Source organism: Apteryx mantelli, chromosome 4, assembly GCF_036417845.1.
Source record: "Apteryx mantelli isolate bAptMan1 chromosome 4, bAptMan1.hap1, whole genome shotgun sequence".
In the NCBI taxonomy this organism is placed as follows: domain Eukaryota; kingdom Metazoa; phylum Chordata; class Aves; order Apterygiformes; family Apterygidae; genus Apteryx; species Apteryx mantelli.
Genome location: NC_089981.1, coordinates 40,675,620 through 40,691,311, shown reverse-complemented (window position 1 = coordinate 40,691,311; position 15,692 = coordinate 40,675,620). Strand labels below are relative to the sequence as shown.

General features: G+C 42.2%; 1 protein-coding gene across 2 annotated transcripts in view; it reads right to left on the bottom strand.

The window, feature by feature from the left end:
- Nucleotides 1–15,692, bottom strand: part of PRR5L (proline rich 5 like) — a 37,692-nt gene that overhangs the window by 9,825 nt on the left and 12,175 nt on the right. Inside the window, exons 4-7 of one of the 2 annotated variants that reach the window (XM_013959600.2) lie at nt 10,663–10,720; nt 7,268–7,359; nt 3,680–3,820; nt 1,913–2,039 (exon numbers count right to left, since the gene is read on the bottom strand). In XM_013959600.2, the coding sequence (XP_013815054.2) occupies nt 1,913–2,039; nt 3,680–3,820; nt 7,268–7,359; nt 10,663–10,720 (418 nt within the window). The remainder of the gene's footprint in view (nt 1–1,912; nt 2,040–3,679; nt 3,821–7,267; nt 7,360–10,662; nt 10,721–15,692) is intronic. The other variant, XM_013959599.2, reaches the window with a different exon arrangement.

Below are 15,692 nucleotides of genomic sequence, written 5' to 3'. Positions count from 1 at the left end.
TTCCCTGGACTTGAGCTCTTAGATCCAGCTCTCTCTTCCCCATGCTCCAACCTGACTTTGTAATTTGTTGCTTTAGGTGGGTACAGTGCCCTCTACAATTCCCCTCTGTGAGCTGTCATGTCCCCTTTCACATCTATTCCTGCTGCACGCCTCTCCACTTTAAATCAAGTCTAACACACACGTTTATGCACAGCAGGGAGCAGAGGCCTTCTTCAGCCATATTTCTCAATGCTCTTTCAACTTGAAGGGTCCAATCCAGAGTGCAGTTTGGATTCCACAGCATCCATTGGGAATGCAAGTATACCCAAAGCACAACACTGCATTTCACAAAAACTACTACAGAGCCACTGGGATTCATCATTATGGGCTGCCCAGTGAGAGAAGAAACTGGTTCTGAGAAAGCAAGGAGATGACAGAAAGAGGGAAAGAAGAAGAGAAAAAATTTGATTAGAACTGGGAGCTAAGCAAAAGAAACCACCACCACAGGAGCACTTTGAAAATAACAAGATTATCTGCAGAAAAGTGCTACTCCGCTACTAATGTTGTGTAATGCAAACACAAGTTCTTCCTTTCCTCCTCCTGCTCAGCACAGGGTGGAGCAGGGGCAAAAGGCCACCTGGGAAATACACACAAATAAATGACAGCTAAAATCAAAGCAAACACAATGATTTTAAGGGACATAAACTTTACAAGGCCAGTTCACATGATTTCTTTTTTTTAATGATACTAATGGCTTGTTTAGTTGGCAGAAAACTAGAATGGCTAGAAACTTCAGTACAAGTCAGGCAGCTACATTTCAAACTATCCCAGCAGCATGCAGTCATCCATAAACAGCCAAACAATCAAAATTGTCCAAGCTCAACTTTTATGGGAGGAATGGTGTCTAGTTCTAGCCTCTGGATCAGGTCTGCAGTTCAATGCTGAACAGTCTAACCATGTTCACTTGCACAAAAGGTAGCTTATTTATTTGCCCAACAGCCAGCAGAACAAAAAGCCTCAGCAGTAGTTTGCCTGAAGTTATGCCATGAACTTGTTACAGACCCAGATACCCTGGGTTCTAGTAAGTCCTTCTACCACCTGACCAACTTCCTCCTGTGCCGCTAAAGTGTAGTAAAAGACAGGCTGTGTGTCCGCAGCTAGCTAAAACCTGCCATGATTGTATTATAGCAAAGCCTAAAGTTTATAAAGTGTCACAAAATAGAGGGAAAATTGGAGCTTTCTTCACTTCTTTTTAAATCTTGGTTATAAAGTCAGTTATCGCTATGCTCATTTCGAGGCTGGCCAATCTTTTCTTGCTGGACACACTTGTGAGCCAAGCACCTGGATCATGTGTGGAGAAGTTTTCCACTGTAAGCATCCCCTTCCTGAAGTGCAGTGCCAGTTCTCTCACCTACGCCCATTTATCCACAGTTTAAACACAGATATATATATATATTTTTTAAACACAGTCCCCAGATGGAAGGAAGACTGCGTTAAAAAAAGAAAAAAAAAAAACATATAATCCCTCAGAATGAGCAGCCAACAGTTTTACTAGTTGTGAAGTCTGGCAGATATAGTAGCTAGCTGGGCTAGCAAGCAGGCACAGAGAGCAGGCAGAAAAGGAAGGTGAGAGGCTGAGGTCAGGACACAAGGCATGAACCAGAGCAGCTTTCAAATCCAACCCACCTCCAGAGAGAAGAGGGATTTTTCGCAAGTCTGTGCAGTGGTGGGGTCATAACAGATCACTCTGTCAGGGGAAATAAAAAGCCTTTCACAAAAAAATACATTCAGGACCTTCTTTTGATCAGGACCTTCTTTTGATGGCATTTCAACCTTTCTTCTCTCTCTGTCTTGTTCATTGCTTTACATTGACCAACATGTCTACCCTAGCAAGAGTGTTTGCAAGAGCTTCCGTAAAGTGAGCATGTCTTACCAAGCAAGCAGGTGCTACCAGAGAAGCTGTGATCCTCACACAAGCCCAAGTACGGTGATACCACCTGTTTGACTAGTTCTTCCAGCTGTAGATAGCCTTCACTGGGGCCAGTAGGCTCATGGACACTCTGAAATTCAAACACGAAAAGCCAACATTATGCTTTTATAGTTTTGAATAAGGTATTTATAGAGTGTATAATATAAATACATACATAAATACACACACACACACATATATACATCTGTCTGTCTGTACGTATATATGGCTTCTGGGAGCTGGAAGGGCTGGGATCTCCCTCCAGGTGAGGGAATATTTCTGCACTGAGCAATGCAGCTCTGTGTTGGTACCTGAGTAAAAAGACTGGCTCTGTGACAGGGAGCAGGACAGCCATATCGGCACAGTATTCGGAGGAGCACAGCTAATTAGCTCAAATGCAGTTTTGGGCACTGTTCAGGCTGACCGTCTTGTTCAAGTCATAGCCATACTCCTATGGATATTGAGCAGATATCTGTCTTTTTCTGGCCAAGGGACAGGAAGATATAAGGCATGCTCACACTGAGAATTTACACTGTATAACTACAGCAGTATAATTATACCAGGGCAATTCTGCCAGAAAATATCTCTTTGTGGACAAGCCTTAATACAGCTTGGGCAAAGCACTGCCCTCTCCCTAGATAAAACTGCAGGAAAAGCACCCTCTGAAGTTCAACTTACAGGTGTGAAGGTGGTAGATAACACTAACCAATTTAACAGTAATTTCAGAGAGTCTTCACAGACCAACTTCCTGCAAAGCCTCAATCAGCTTTTCTTCCCCACTACAGGATGTGTCACTTTGAGAACCTCTTTTCCCCCAAATTTCTTTTATTAAAATATTTCAGGGAAATTCAGCTAGTACTTTAATATCTCCTGTCATTATAGTCTTTGGTCACTGGGAACATCAGAACATTGAGAACTCATATAAAATACCAGCTTAGCCACTTTTCGACTTTGACTGTACTTCAGAAAGCTCCATTCCCTGCCACTTGTTATAAGCTATATTGAAGGGTAAATAAAAGCCAGAGACACCTGGAATCTGGTATTTTCTGTGGCTCTCAGGCTGGGCCATACAAAAAAATGAAACAGCTGGTATACTTGGCTGTACATGCCATGACTGGAAGATAAAAATAGTGCCCTCCTGAGGCCTAGACACAAAGGACAGTTCCCACAGAAGCTTTGCGTCTCTTGGGAGAGGCCTTTGGAAGATCTACAGCATTTTGTCTGCTGCTAAAAGGTATTCCTCCTCTTACAGGCTAGGCTAAGTGTCCCATCTAGCTGAGGGAGGCCGATATTAGACGGTCAGCAGTCGCAGCTTGTTTGAATACCATAATCAGCTATGAGGGAGACTTGTCCTGTCATTATAAAGCTGACAAATCAGGAGACCTAGTACCTAAAGAGGCATTCAGAGAAGCTGTGAGATGACGATTTATGTGACAAGAGTCCTGTGACTGTTCCCAGCTGGAGAGCTGACATACAAAGAAAAATGCAAACACCAAAGAGCAGAATCTGGCCCTTCCACGGGTAAGGACCATCCTTACCTGTTGCCAAGAAAGCTCAGAACATTTAAGAGTTAATTCAGCTCTTGTTTCTTTGTTTAACATCCCCAAACAAGCACACACAACTTTCTCTTCATCACACCCTTTACCCTCCCCACTCTCCTTTCCAGGGTTCCTATCAATTAGATGAGTGCAAGAATCCCAAGTGGAGTCAGACAAAAAAAAAAATCCCCACCTGCAGAATTAATAGCATCTGGACAATGGAAGCTGGGAGCTTTGTCTGGACCAGAGGTAGGATCTCTTCCAACTTCACTTTTAGCAAGACCAAGTCCCTGAAGCCAAGAAGAGCAATCTGACGGATAGTCAATTCCTGACCCTAAAAACACAGAAGGCAAAAATCCAACAGTTGGTAAAGGGACACGTGAGCACAACACCAACACCACCAACACGTGTATGCACACAGACAAAAAGGGCCCATCTTGCCAGTTGCTGCTGTGGTAAAGCACCCACAGCTGCTCATCTTGAGGATTCCTGGTACTCTTTATCAGTTAATCACTGTCCCACACAAACTGTGATATGAGTAACACCTCATCTGAGGTGCCACTAGGTTTGGAGTGAAGCCAAAAATGAGCCTGTATTTCACCAAAAGACTACATATTCATAAAAAACAACTGCCACACAACTTGGTCACAAGCATCTGAAGTCCAGGATGGAGGCAGCCAGTGCTTTTGCCACTCCAAGCTGATAAACTGCAACAGAGTTGGTAGGGAAGAAGCTGGTACAGAATACTCCTTATGTAAGTCCACCTCTGGTCTGTGTTAGATCCTCTTTTTGTTCAACATTTGCACTTTAAAACTTGCTGATACGATAAAAATCCACAATTCAGTCTATTACAGATTTTAGCACTTAAGTTAGAATAAAGCGAGTTAGACTGCTTCTAGCAACACCATTTAAAAAACAACTGGACAGAGAATGAAAGCAACAGCTTTGATTTCAACCACGAGGAGTTCTGCGTCCTCTAGATTTTACTTTTTAACATCAACACACAAGTGAGCAGGCTTAACAGATGAAGATGTTGCAGGATTTCTCAGTGTATTTAAACACAGTTAAACTCCAGTCAGCATTCTGATGTTACTGTTACCTTCTGCTAGGCTTAATGCACCCACAATTTTCTCTTGCTCCACAGCAGCTTAAGTTAAATGCAGAAATCTTCTTCCCAGCCCTGCTTCCCAGTCAGGCCAGCCCAACACTTTCCAGCTTGAAGAGTTTCCCTTGTTCTCTCCACTGTGTTAATCTCTGCTCTATGCTCTATTTTGGAACCACTTTACAGTCTCCATAACACACTCACTGAGGCAAATATTTGGCTGGAAGGAATTAACACCAGTTAATCATTAATTCATAATGGGTTTAATGTCATAATTAACAGCATCATCAATATGTAAATAAGATCTAAAGCCAACAGTCTGGAGGCCAGCTTGGCCACAATAAAAGCACTTTACTGTTTCAAACCATCAGTGCGTGTTTGGAAAAATCAGGGTGTAGAAAAGATCAGTACAAATCTCTGAACTATACTTCAGCAGCTGCTCACTTTTTATTTCTATCAGGCAGTTTAGTCCAACTAACTTCATATCCCACTTCAAAATGCAAACGTCTCACTGTGCCAAACAAAACAAGAAGATTTACTATTCTTTCTCCACACCAAGTAGTTACATCAGCAGCTGCAACTATATAAGAACCAGTGACCTGTTTACATAGTTTCCCTCTGTACAGCAATTTAAGCAACTCAGCTGCTTAAAGGTCATATTTCTGCAACAACTATAAGCCTCAGGTTTAAACTTAGCTTAGATAGGAAGTTACTTCTAGTTACTATCATTGGTAATGTGCTCACACATTTGGCTGGCTTACTTTCATTCTGAATGGACAGTTGCTGGGATCACAGAAAAACTCAACTAAATGCTTACACTGACATTTGCAATTAAGGAGTCACAGAAGATGGGGGACCAACAAAGAAACTTTCTCATCTACCAGAGTAGTCCATGAAGAACTGACTTGGTGAAGAAGATTTGCTAGGTGATCTCGCTTTACATTTGATGAAGCGCCATATAAATGGGTATATACAGTTCCTTATTTGTAGGAAGAAGCCAAACTTGTTACTAGGGCACTGGCCTGGAATTAGAGTAATCTTGATTCAGTTTCTTCCTGCACCAATGATTATCCCTGTTGTAGCCTTAGGCAGTTTACTTCAAATCAAGTTCTTAGGGGTTTTAAATCCCATAGATTTGTGTAGGACTGAGATGCTTGCAAAGCTGTAAGTATCCGATCTCTTACCTTTCCGTTCCTTATCTGCAAAATGACAATACTTCCCTACCTTCACAGCTTCTATGAAATGTTTTTGAGTGACGCAGATATGGTGACAAGAAAGATACAGCATGAAAGTTAAGTTTTCAAAGAATCTTAACATCCCATAGTCACACTTGCATCACCACCACCAAGTTACTTCCAAAAGCTGCACCACCGCACAGTAATCTTTGTTCAGTTTCTCATTGGAGATACATAACAGCAATGGAGTAGATTTTGCCAGTAAGTGGCAGAAACATTAGCATCAATGGATATGGCACATAGTTAGCTCAGCTGTTTCTACAGTGCACACAAACTTGCTGCAGCGCAGACAAATCCCTACTTATATAGATTAAGTCACCTGATGACTGCAAATTAGTTGCAAAAGGAGAGAATGGGGGGATATTATAATTGTACAGTTTTACCTGCCAAACACCTACCTTTAAGCATCTGCAGCAAGGAAAGAATAAAAATAAATACAGTGAAAAGGTTAGTGTCTGTCTTTATAGAAGTCTTTTGCTCTTTTAGGAAATGTCAACTTCAATAGGATTAGAGGGAAAGAGCAACCTGTGAGCTTTACCTGCTGCCTTTCAAACAATACAAGGAAAAAAATAGTAATACATGGCTCCAGAAAGCGTGGCTGGAACAGGCAAAAGTCAAGAGGAGGAGGCTAACATTTTTAAGAATGTCAGTCTACTCATAAGATACATTTTTTTTTTCTCCTCTGACTGGAGAAAAGATCAAAATAGGCTGGGGGGCTACTTAGACTGTTATTATTGGAAACCCTGATCAAAAACTACATGAAAGACTGAGAGAGGTCAACATTTCTGAAGGAATATCCAGTTTTCATAATACAGCTGGTTCCCAGTCTTACATAAAGTTGTTCATTCATTTTCTACCCAGATATTCACACATTCCTTTATTACAACATTGAAAACCCAAGAGAGGTTCTTCCAAAGACACAACTCAGGCATCCATTGTGCATCACATCACTCAGGCATCAGCCCCATAAAAGCAGTTAGTGGGAGTTTAATACAGCTTTGTTCCTTAACTAGTCTTCAGGTTTGTCCCTCTGAAGACATGTTGTCAGCGTTGTCATCATTTGCCCTAATGGAGTTCTGGATATTTCAAAAACAGAAGAACTTACAATTGCAAATGTCCCAGAGTTTCTGTCTAGACAAGGTATAGTTCAATAGTTTCAGTGTTCAAACTTAGCTAAGCACAGACAGAAGGCAGATCAATGGGAATAAACTCAGTTCAAAACACTATGCTTGGTCCAGTAGATCCTAGGAGTCCTTCTTACACAATTAATGCTGAGTGGGGCAAAATGCACTTGCTCCCAGATTAGTTAACAGATTTTGAGACCCGTTTAGTCACCAGATAGAATAGTACTGCTGAAACAAAAGGGAAGTTTCCATGTAACATTGACAGACATTGTAGTTACATTGCTTGGCCTGATTGAAGACTGAATTTTAATTAAGATTACCTGGACTGGATAAAATATTGCCTGGAGTGTGGGAAGGGTCTCTGTGAAGTACTGATCCCAAATTTCAGACAGGATATCAATGCGATCCTCACCTACAAAAAGAGAGATTGGGAGCAAAGAAGTGCTTTAGCAAAAGGAACAGTAAAGTCAAGTTGGATTTTCCCACTGCCCCCTACTTTCCAAGCAAGAACTACAAACCCACCCTTCATGTTGACATTGTCCTTCCAAAAAGCGGACATAACTCAGCTAAGATTTGCCCTAAGTGACAGAGACACAAGGTTGTCACCAGAAATCACTGTGTTGCTTATCACGAAGAGAACAGATCTGTGCAAAATATGAGCAATTGGTTCCAACAGAAGAGTGAAGCATCTCTAAAGCAAAAGGCTTTATTTCCCCAGCAAAGGATTGCATAATCTCACGGCTCATTACTAAATTCACACAGGAACATGGCCACACGCTAGCAGCTCGGAATGAAAATTAGGAGGTCACAGCCAGTATCAGCTATTCTGCAGAAACTGAGACAGAGGCAAATTTAAGAGCTCAGCCCTCTCCAGCCTCCCCATGCTCCCATGTACAGACACAGAAGCCATAACTCTTGCAGGCGTGTTCACCCATGACTGAAAAGCCACCACAAAGCCACCATGCTCCTCTCAGAGCTTCTCCTCTCACACTTAGCAATTGGGAAGGTTTCCAAGTGAAATCCACTTGTGGCCACCTCTCATGTGAATCTGACTCTAACAGGCATCCCTAAATGTAAGTGGGTGTTTAAAATGGAGGCAGACTAAGTTCTGCAACTCATGACTCCCATAACAAGAATACAACTGTGGTCAAAAGGCTAGTATTAACAAAAATGCTCTGCTGAACATAATACTTTGGACAGACATTTTGAATTATACTCATACGCTTGACTTACGGAGCTGTGTGTGTTTCTCAGCATTTAGGCCCAAGATCTCTAAGCTTTTTAGAGGATTTTTTGCATCCCAAAGGTCAGGTGTTTGCAATGTTTCCTTCAATTTGTGGACACCTCCCCCAAATATTTTCAGTGGAAATACAGACCCGTATTTAATAATTAAGTTTCTGACAAAATGTTTTTCCAGGATATCTTTCATGGAGCCTCAGAAGTAGCTCACAAGCAGCTAAGATCCAAGGAGCAGAGATGGGAGACAGCTGCTCAGGGCAGCTTTGAAGCCTTAAGCTTATTAAAGCCCTCATATAAGCAACTGGAACATACATAAAACTGCAACTCAAAGGAGTCTTATGCACTGAAGTGTTTTCTTCATCTGACTTCCAGACAGGCTTTCCTTGTGCTTGTCCATCAGTTGTGCCTCTTGGCTTGCTTAAGACACAAGCCAGAAGGCAGAGAACCAACAGGGCCAGATTCGACAAATGTTTCCTTTTGATTAGAGACCCCACTGACCACAGGAGGACTGAGAGGAAGGGTTTACCATATCAGATGCCATGTTGGCTTCAAAATTGAGACTGCAGACACACAAGCACCTACCCAACACCCCCATCATAGCTACCCATTACCAGGAATTGGCAACAGTAGACAAAAGAAAACAGGAAACAGACAAATTGAGTTTTTGAATTTCTCTCTTTTCTATTTCTTCCCTAAGACTCTAACATTTTGGTGTGTAGAGCTAGAATGAAATGTCATAAATTACTCTTTCTTCTGAAAGGGAAGGAGGAATAGTTTGTTTCTTCAAGAAATCATATATCCTACAGGCATTGAAGGAGATCTGACAGACTGTATCAAGAAAAATGACATTAAAATAAGAGTCTGTGATTTGAAAAACAGACACAGTAAAATATTGCCATGCCCTGCAGCAGGAACTTTATTCCATCTTTGAATATAGGAACAGGAGCTCTCTTCCAGGAAGGCAAAGCTAACTGAGAAGCACCTAGAAGAAATTCTTGTTGCTGTGACCACAAAACTTGGAACAAGGCTACAAATTACGAAAGAAGGGTGGGGGGAAAGAGCCCATGAGTCATCTACAGCAGAGGTGACAGTCTGCGTGGGCTAAGTGGCTCCAGTGTTGCTTCAAACTATGGACAAAAAAGAAGCATGGGTAAGGGGTTTTGCTGTCTGCCTGGGAAACTTCATCTTTCCCAAATTCTTTGAGCAGCAGCAAGCTACTCCCAGGCACCTCTCAGCTTATTACAGACTGGAACTCAATTTTCGTAATGCTAAGAGATATTGGAATGGTTTTATATGAATACACATAAGAGAAAACAAAACCTATGATAAGCTGCTTGGTGCTTGTTCTGAAGAGCTGGCAGAGGCAGGTGGATACCAGTGTTCAGGAAAATGTGAATCTGTAGAACACCTTCCTTTCTCCCTTACAGGGACTGTGCCAAAGAAGTGCACAGCAAGTCACCATGAGGCTGTCCCCTAGAAGCAGGAGGCTGGCATACAGCACAGCTCCTTCAACTGTCCATGTCCCACAGCCTACTGGCCAGATGGAGAAGTCACTCGATGAACGGTGCGGAGTGCCTGCACAGTGCAGAGGAATCCAGCACCAACCATGATGCAAGATTAGAGGAGTCTATTGCCATTTAATGACCCAGATACAGCAGGCTGTTGATTAGTGAGGGATCTTCCCTACAGGCTACAAAACTGGGTCAAATCAAATGGCAGCCTAGTTTTGAATAAAGACGTGCCCTAGACAACTCTCTTTGCTTGAGCAAACCGTTAATAAATGTAGCTAACTCCGATACATCAAACCCTGAGAGTCACTGCCCCAAACTGGTCTTCTTTCATGGGCTCTTTGGGTAGCAAGTGTCTGTATCCCAGTGATTTGAGTAGAACTTCATGTGTAATGAATTTCTTTCCTGAAGGGTTTCATTCTCGTCCAAGTGAATTTTTATTCTTTACATTTACACAAAGCCTGCTAGTTCAGTTCTCAAAAGCGCAATGACAGAGTATCACTGTAGCCAGAGTCATGCTTACAAGACTCCAAACAGCCAGACTACAGACCTGCAAATCACCTTGAGAAATAAAAGGCAGAAGGCTCTCAGCACAGTTTCAAAACAGGATTCATATCAAACCTGGAACTGTTTTTAACCCATGTTGAAAGTCCATACAAGACTCACACTCCTGTTCTCGTGGTGAAGACACAGCTGGTGGGAATGTTCCAGCTATGCTGCTATTCAAACAGGCCACCATCCCTTAAGCAGTACCAGGCTGTACTGCAACCTGGCTCCCAACAGGTTGAGTGACGCTCTAAGACAGCACCAAAAAAAAAGACCTCAAAGATGGCAAATTGTCTAAACTGAGCAGAAAGGGCTGTATGTTTTCCAGCCATGTGAAACATCTCATCTGGCCAAACATCAAAGCATGACTCAAAAGGGCCCTCCAGGACCCCATTCCAAAATGGGTTTCTTACTATACTTGCCTTCACACAGCTTAACCTTCTCCTCTATAAACAGCAAGCCCTTCGCAAGGAGTTGGTTCTGCCAAGAGAGAAGAGAGACATGCATTTGCCTTTTCCAAGATTTAAAATAAACATGGGAGAACGTGAGTTTTTCTGATGTTATCCACTTTACATGCAGGCATCTAAAGATTAGTCATGTCATAGTTGCTCCCAGTACTGCCACCAGACTTGGTCTCACTGTGAGCTTTGCACATTTCGTTAACCCTCTCTTATCTGACCAGACATGAGAACACAACAGGCACATTAAATACTTGAAACACTTCCTAGAACTGGATTTCACCATATGGGGAGGAAGAATAAACTTGTCCTGGTCACAGGGAGGGAGTTAAGAAAACAAGGTTTTTCTTACCTAAAACTGCAGCCACATAAGCTACACCTCAGCCATATGGTGGGGGTGATCAAACAGCCAAATATTACCAGAATGTCCCACTCTGCTCTTCCTTTGCACTAGTGAGATGCTTGCCTGACTGCACAATAAGTCAATTCAGCTCCCTAACCCAAGAACAAAATATTCTCTTTTTATTAGGATATTTTTCGCTATATTAACCAACTGAATCATCTCGGTGTGCAGTCTCAAGCTGCACGAGAAAGAGGCAGGAGCTACAGTCTTTCTGAATAATCTTAATCATGACAGACCAAACAGACCAAGATATTGATGTGCCTATTTGCAACTCTGGACATCTTAAGTATCTGATATCTGACCCATAGGCTTTCTGCTCCTGTTTCCCCAAATGTAAAAATAGTGTTTACAATACTTACCTCTTCCTCTCCCAAGAGCACTAGGAAAATCAGTTATTCTGAAAAACCTTGAAAATCTCAGAAAAAGGAGCTGCAGAATGATCATGTGATATTACTGCATCCCAGAAGGTTCAGTTCTACCACAGAGATCATATTGATAGCAAATAAAGCTTCTGTTCCTTTGAAAGGTTTCAACATCAGGGTATCACACAATATTCAGAGGCCTCTCATGTTTATTCTCCCAGCTTTTGTTTTTAATGGATAACTGCACCAAAGTTTCAACCCCTCCATCAGCTGAGAAGGAAGGCACATCACTCCCAATGAACACTGCCTTTACAGCAGGCTGCTGCCCCAATACAGCCTCCTGACAAGCTGCCATACCACAAACCTGCCCCTACACTGGTGCTCTGAACGTCAGACCTGCCTCCTGCTGTAGCCATGTTGCAGGCTGGCTCATTTGTGATACAGGAAAACAGATATCAGCATGAGCCAGCCCAAGCAAGGAGAGCAGCTCACCTCACAAGCATCCTCTTAAGAACAAGAAACACTAAACTGTGGTACTCTTGGAGGGATTTAAAAAAGAAAAACAAATGTTGATTTGTGATATTCTTCACTTGTACTTCACTCTCCAGAGCAGGAGAAAAACCTGCCACTCAAGAGTCATACTTGTTATCATCAAACATCTTTGAAATGTGTAGGAAAGGAAGGGCTCTTCTTTAAAAAGTATCTAATCAAATGGACACCAAAAGGCTTCTGCAAGCAGGTTGAGAGACCCCCCCTCCACATCCTATCAGTAAGAAAATGTCTCTGGATGCATTGTACTGGTGATGAATTTAACACTCACAAAACTGTCAGGTAGGAAAATACTTAAATTAATAAAAAACAGAAGCTGAATTCAAGAAATTCCTTTTGCTCTGGATTCTCATCTCATTAAAGCTGAGCACTGAGAAACTTCAGTGATGGGTGCCACAGCGAAATTTTCCCATTGGCATCTTTGTTAAGATTTCAACAAAAAGGGCCTGGAAGAAAGAATAAGCCATACACGCTCACCAGTTACCTCACCTGTTATGTATAGGAGGGGGAACTGACTTACAGTCCTGTTTGGCACAGGAACATGCTAAAATTGACATTTTTCACATGGGTGACCATGTGGAGATAGGAGTACAGAGGACTTTTGCATGTGACCTTCTGAACTTGCTCACAAATGGTGCACAAATGACTCTCATTAACTGCAGTTTAAAAGCTGTGGATGCAAACAGGTGAAAACCAGAGCACTCTGGCAGTACTACAGACAGCAAAATAGCTGCTTGTAGGCCTCACGTAGTGTGCGGTTTTCAGTTTAGGGGAGCACCCTCTGATCTTGGCTGATGCTTTAGACTGTGCCAGTGGACCTGGGCTTGCACCGTCGGGGAACGGCCAGCACAACGTGCACACGCACACCCCAGGCCGGGCTGCTCCCCTCCTCCACCGCCCGCAGTGTCCGGCCCACTCACAGCAGCTCATTCAGTTGTAGCTGAAAAGCCACAAATTTCTTCTGAAAAAAGTCCGCTTCCTGCATTTTTTTGGACTCTGGATTTTCCCTCAATAAAGTTTTTTTTTTCTTCTGCAGAAGCCTATTTTCCCAATTTATTCATCTTCGCCAGCATGATTAGGGGTTGCCAAAGGAAAGTGCAGGGAGCAAAGAGAACTTGTGAGCAAGAAATTTTTCATTTGAGCAATGCCTGTGGGGCCTTGTCTACGGCTCACTCTCTGGTGAGGGTTAGGGTTAGGGTTGAGAGAAAGCCCAGAATTGCTGCTGGAGTAGGAGTGAAAGGGGGCTGCCAAAGGAAGGAGCAAGCTGTGAGAAGAACTTGGCTGGGGGGCATTTTTCTTCTGGGCAATGGCAACAGTAATTAGCAACAGTAGGATAAGTCCATTCATATGATGAAAAAATTTGCAATGTTTCCAAACATTGTTATCAATCAGTAGAAAGCGATTATTTTGCTAAGCTTCTCTTGTAGAAATATAGGTTTTGGAGAGAGACACCGAGTTGTCTAGATCTACATTCATATTTTAGATTTGTTTAGCAGAAATAAATTTCTACACTTGTCAGGTTCTGGCCAAAAAACTGAAAACTTTCAAGGAAAGAAGAAAAAATGTGAAAAAGGAGGAGGGGGGAAGAAATCGGGAATGGAAAAAAAATTATGGGGAAAAAAAAAACAGACCCACTTACACTGTAAATATTTTTCTGTCTGAACAATAAGATAATGCTTGCAGGGATGCTGCACTTTAATCCTTCCATATGCTTTCTTTTATTAGTAAAATATTTCAATTATTTTTCAATCTACAGCACTAGGTGCTCACAGGTCTTATAGACCGCAGCGCAAGTTTACAGTTGGTCTTTAATACCGTGTCATTTTAAACTATTCTATAATTTAAAATACATACACAAATAAATGAGGATGTCACACTCATTTTCTTCTGTTTCTCTCAAGAAATATGAACTCCTTCTCTATCTGCACTAGCACATTAAAAGTTTCAGTTTACATACTCTTTCTCAGTGTTGTGGATACAATTTTCCAGTTAGTATTACTAACGATTTCTACTTTCAGAGATCTTTTCTATGTTAAAGCTATGTCAGCAAACAAAATATGAATTTATACACCTTAGTGGCCAGCACTGTTCAATCTGTTAAAAACTAGACATATTTATCATTATCCTGAAATAAAGAATTTATAATGCTTTTATGAATGTATTCATCAGTATTTCCATACGCTAAATAAATTCTCATTCTTAAGGTTTCTAAAAAAGGTTTAGTTCCACAAGCATATAGCTACTGCAGATGTTTCAATTATCCCCTCAAATTTCCACTTTTTCTAGGGAAGAGAGACACTTAACAACAACAACCACCACCACCACCACCACTTCATTTCCCTTCTCCCTGCCTTGAACATTTCTGGAAATTTTACTTATCTGTCTTTTCTGTTAAAGACACAGGCTTAGCTATGGATTCAGTCCAAACATCACTCCCTCAGATCAAGCAAGTCAGGTATGTTTGCATTAAAAAATCCTGCACTGTTTGCTGACAAATCAATACAATTTAATAAATGCAGCCACAGTGGAGGTTTGCATCAGACCTTGTTTAGCTTACACGTCTCATTACTGCTTTATCCCTGGTTGCCATAGGCAACATAGAAGGACACAGCCAAGAGGAAAAATAAATATTATATTCACAAGCAGGACCAGATACAGACTCATACTATGTGAGCTTGAAGGACACATTTATATGAAAAAGTTCAGCTGCCACCTGTCTCTTTGCAATTACAGCCTAACTGCGTGTTCGGGTAGCGATTATTCCCCTCCCCTTCCCAAAGCAGCTTTTCCTGGATTCCCGCAGTGGGGTCCTAACCCTGCTGCTAGGACACCCCCGGCTGCTATAGTCTCATTATGGGTGCCGCAAACCTGCCAGTACTCTCTTCACAGTGGAATATGGACAACACAGAAACAAAGGCCTGAGTTAACCCCCACAAGTAAATGCAGTTGATAAATTTGAAGAGAGATGTTTTGCAGCAGATAAAGGTGAACTTGTGAAATCCTGCAGGTTGAAAGCCCTGTATTTTTAGGATGTGCAGAAAACCACAGTAGCTGTTTCGGGTATACCGCGAATAAGAGCAGATAAGAGAGAGCCCTTAAGTAAGTTTTCAAGTGCCCCAAAGTTTCAGAAGCCAGGATTCAAAACTTTAGAAAAATCAACTAGATAAATTTAGACTTTTTCCTCAGCAAAGTTTGTTGTGTAGCAGAGAGTTCCTTCCCACAAAGTACATGTGCTCACTATTCTTCCTAAGTAAGCTGTGTTGAAATAATTGGGAATTAAAAAATACATATATTCTGAAGGGAGTCACATGCCATGCTGTAAAATGCAGAGAGCTTACAGATAATTCCTTCTTTGACCCAGCACAGATATATTCCCCTTCCCAGGAACTGAGGCAAGTTTCTCGGTCTACACCCAGAGGATGAATTCAGAGTGTCCCAGTGCAAAGACCGAAGGTGGAGGCTGTCCCAGACAGAACAGCTGGGCCAGGAGAAAGCACCTCTCTCAGCTCCAGCTGTGCTAGTGCAGCAGGTGACCTTGTCGCCTCCCCTCCATCCCCCTTGTCAGGAGCTATCGTCCCCATGGTGTGCAGGGGAACCCTTCCTGGGAGCGCTCCTGGCTGCGCCGAGCAAAATCAGCAAGACTGGCTGATGGGTCTGTTGACAAAACTTGAAGGGTTCCT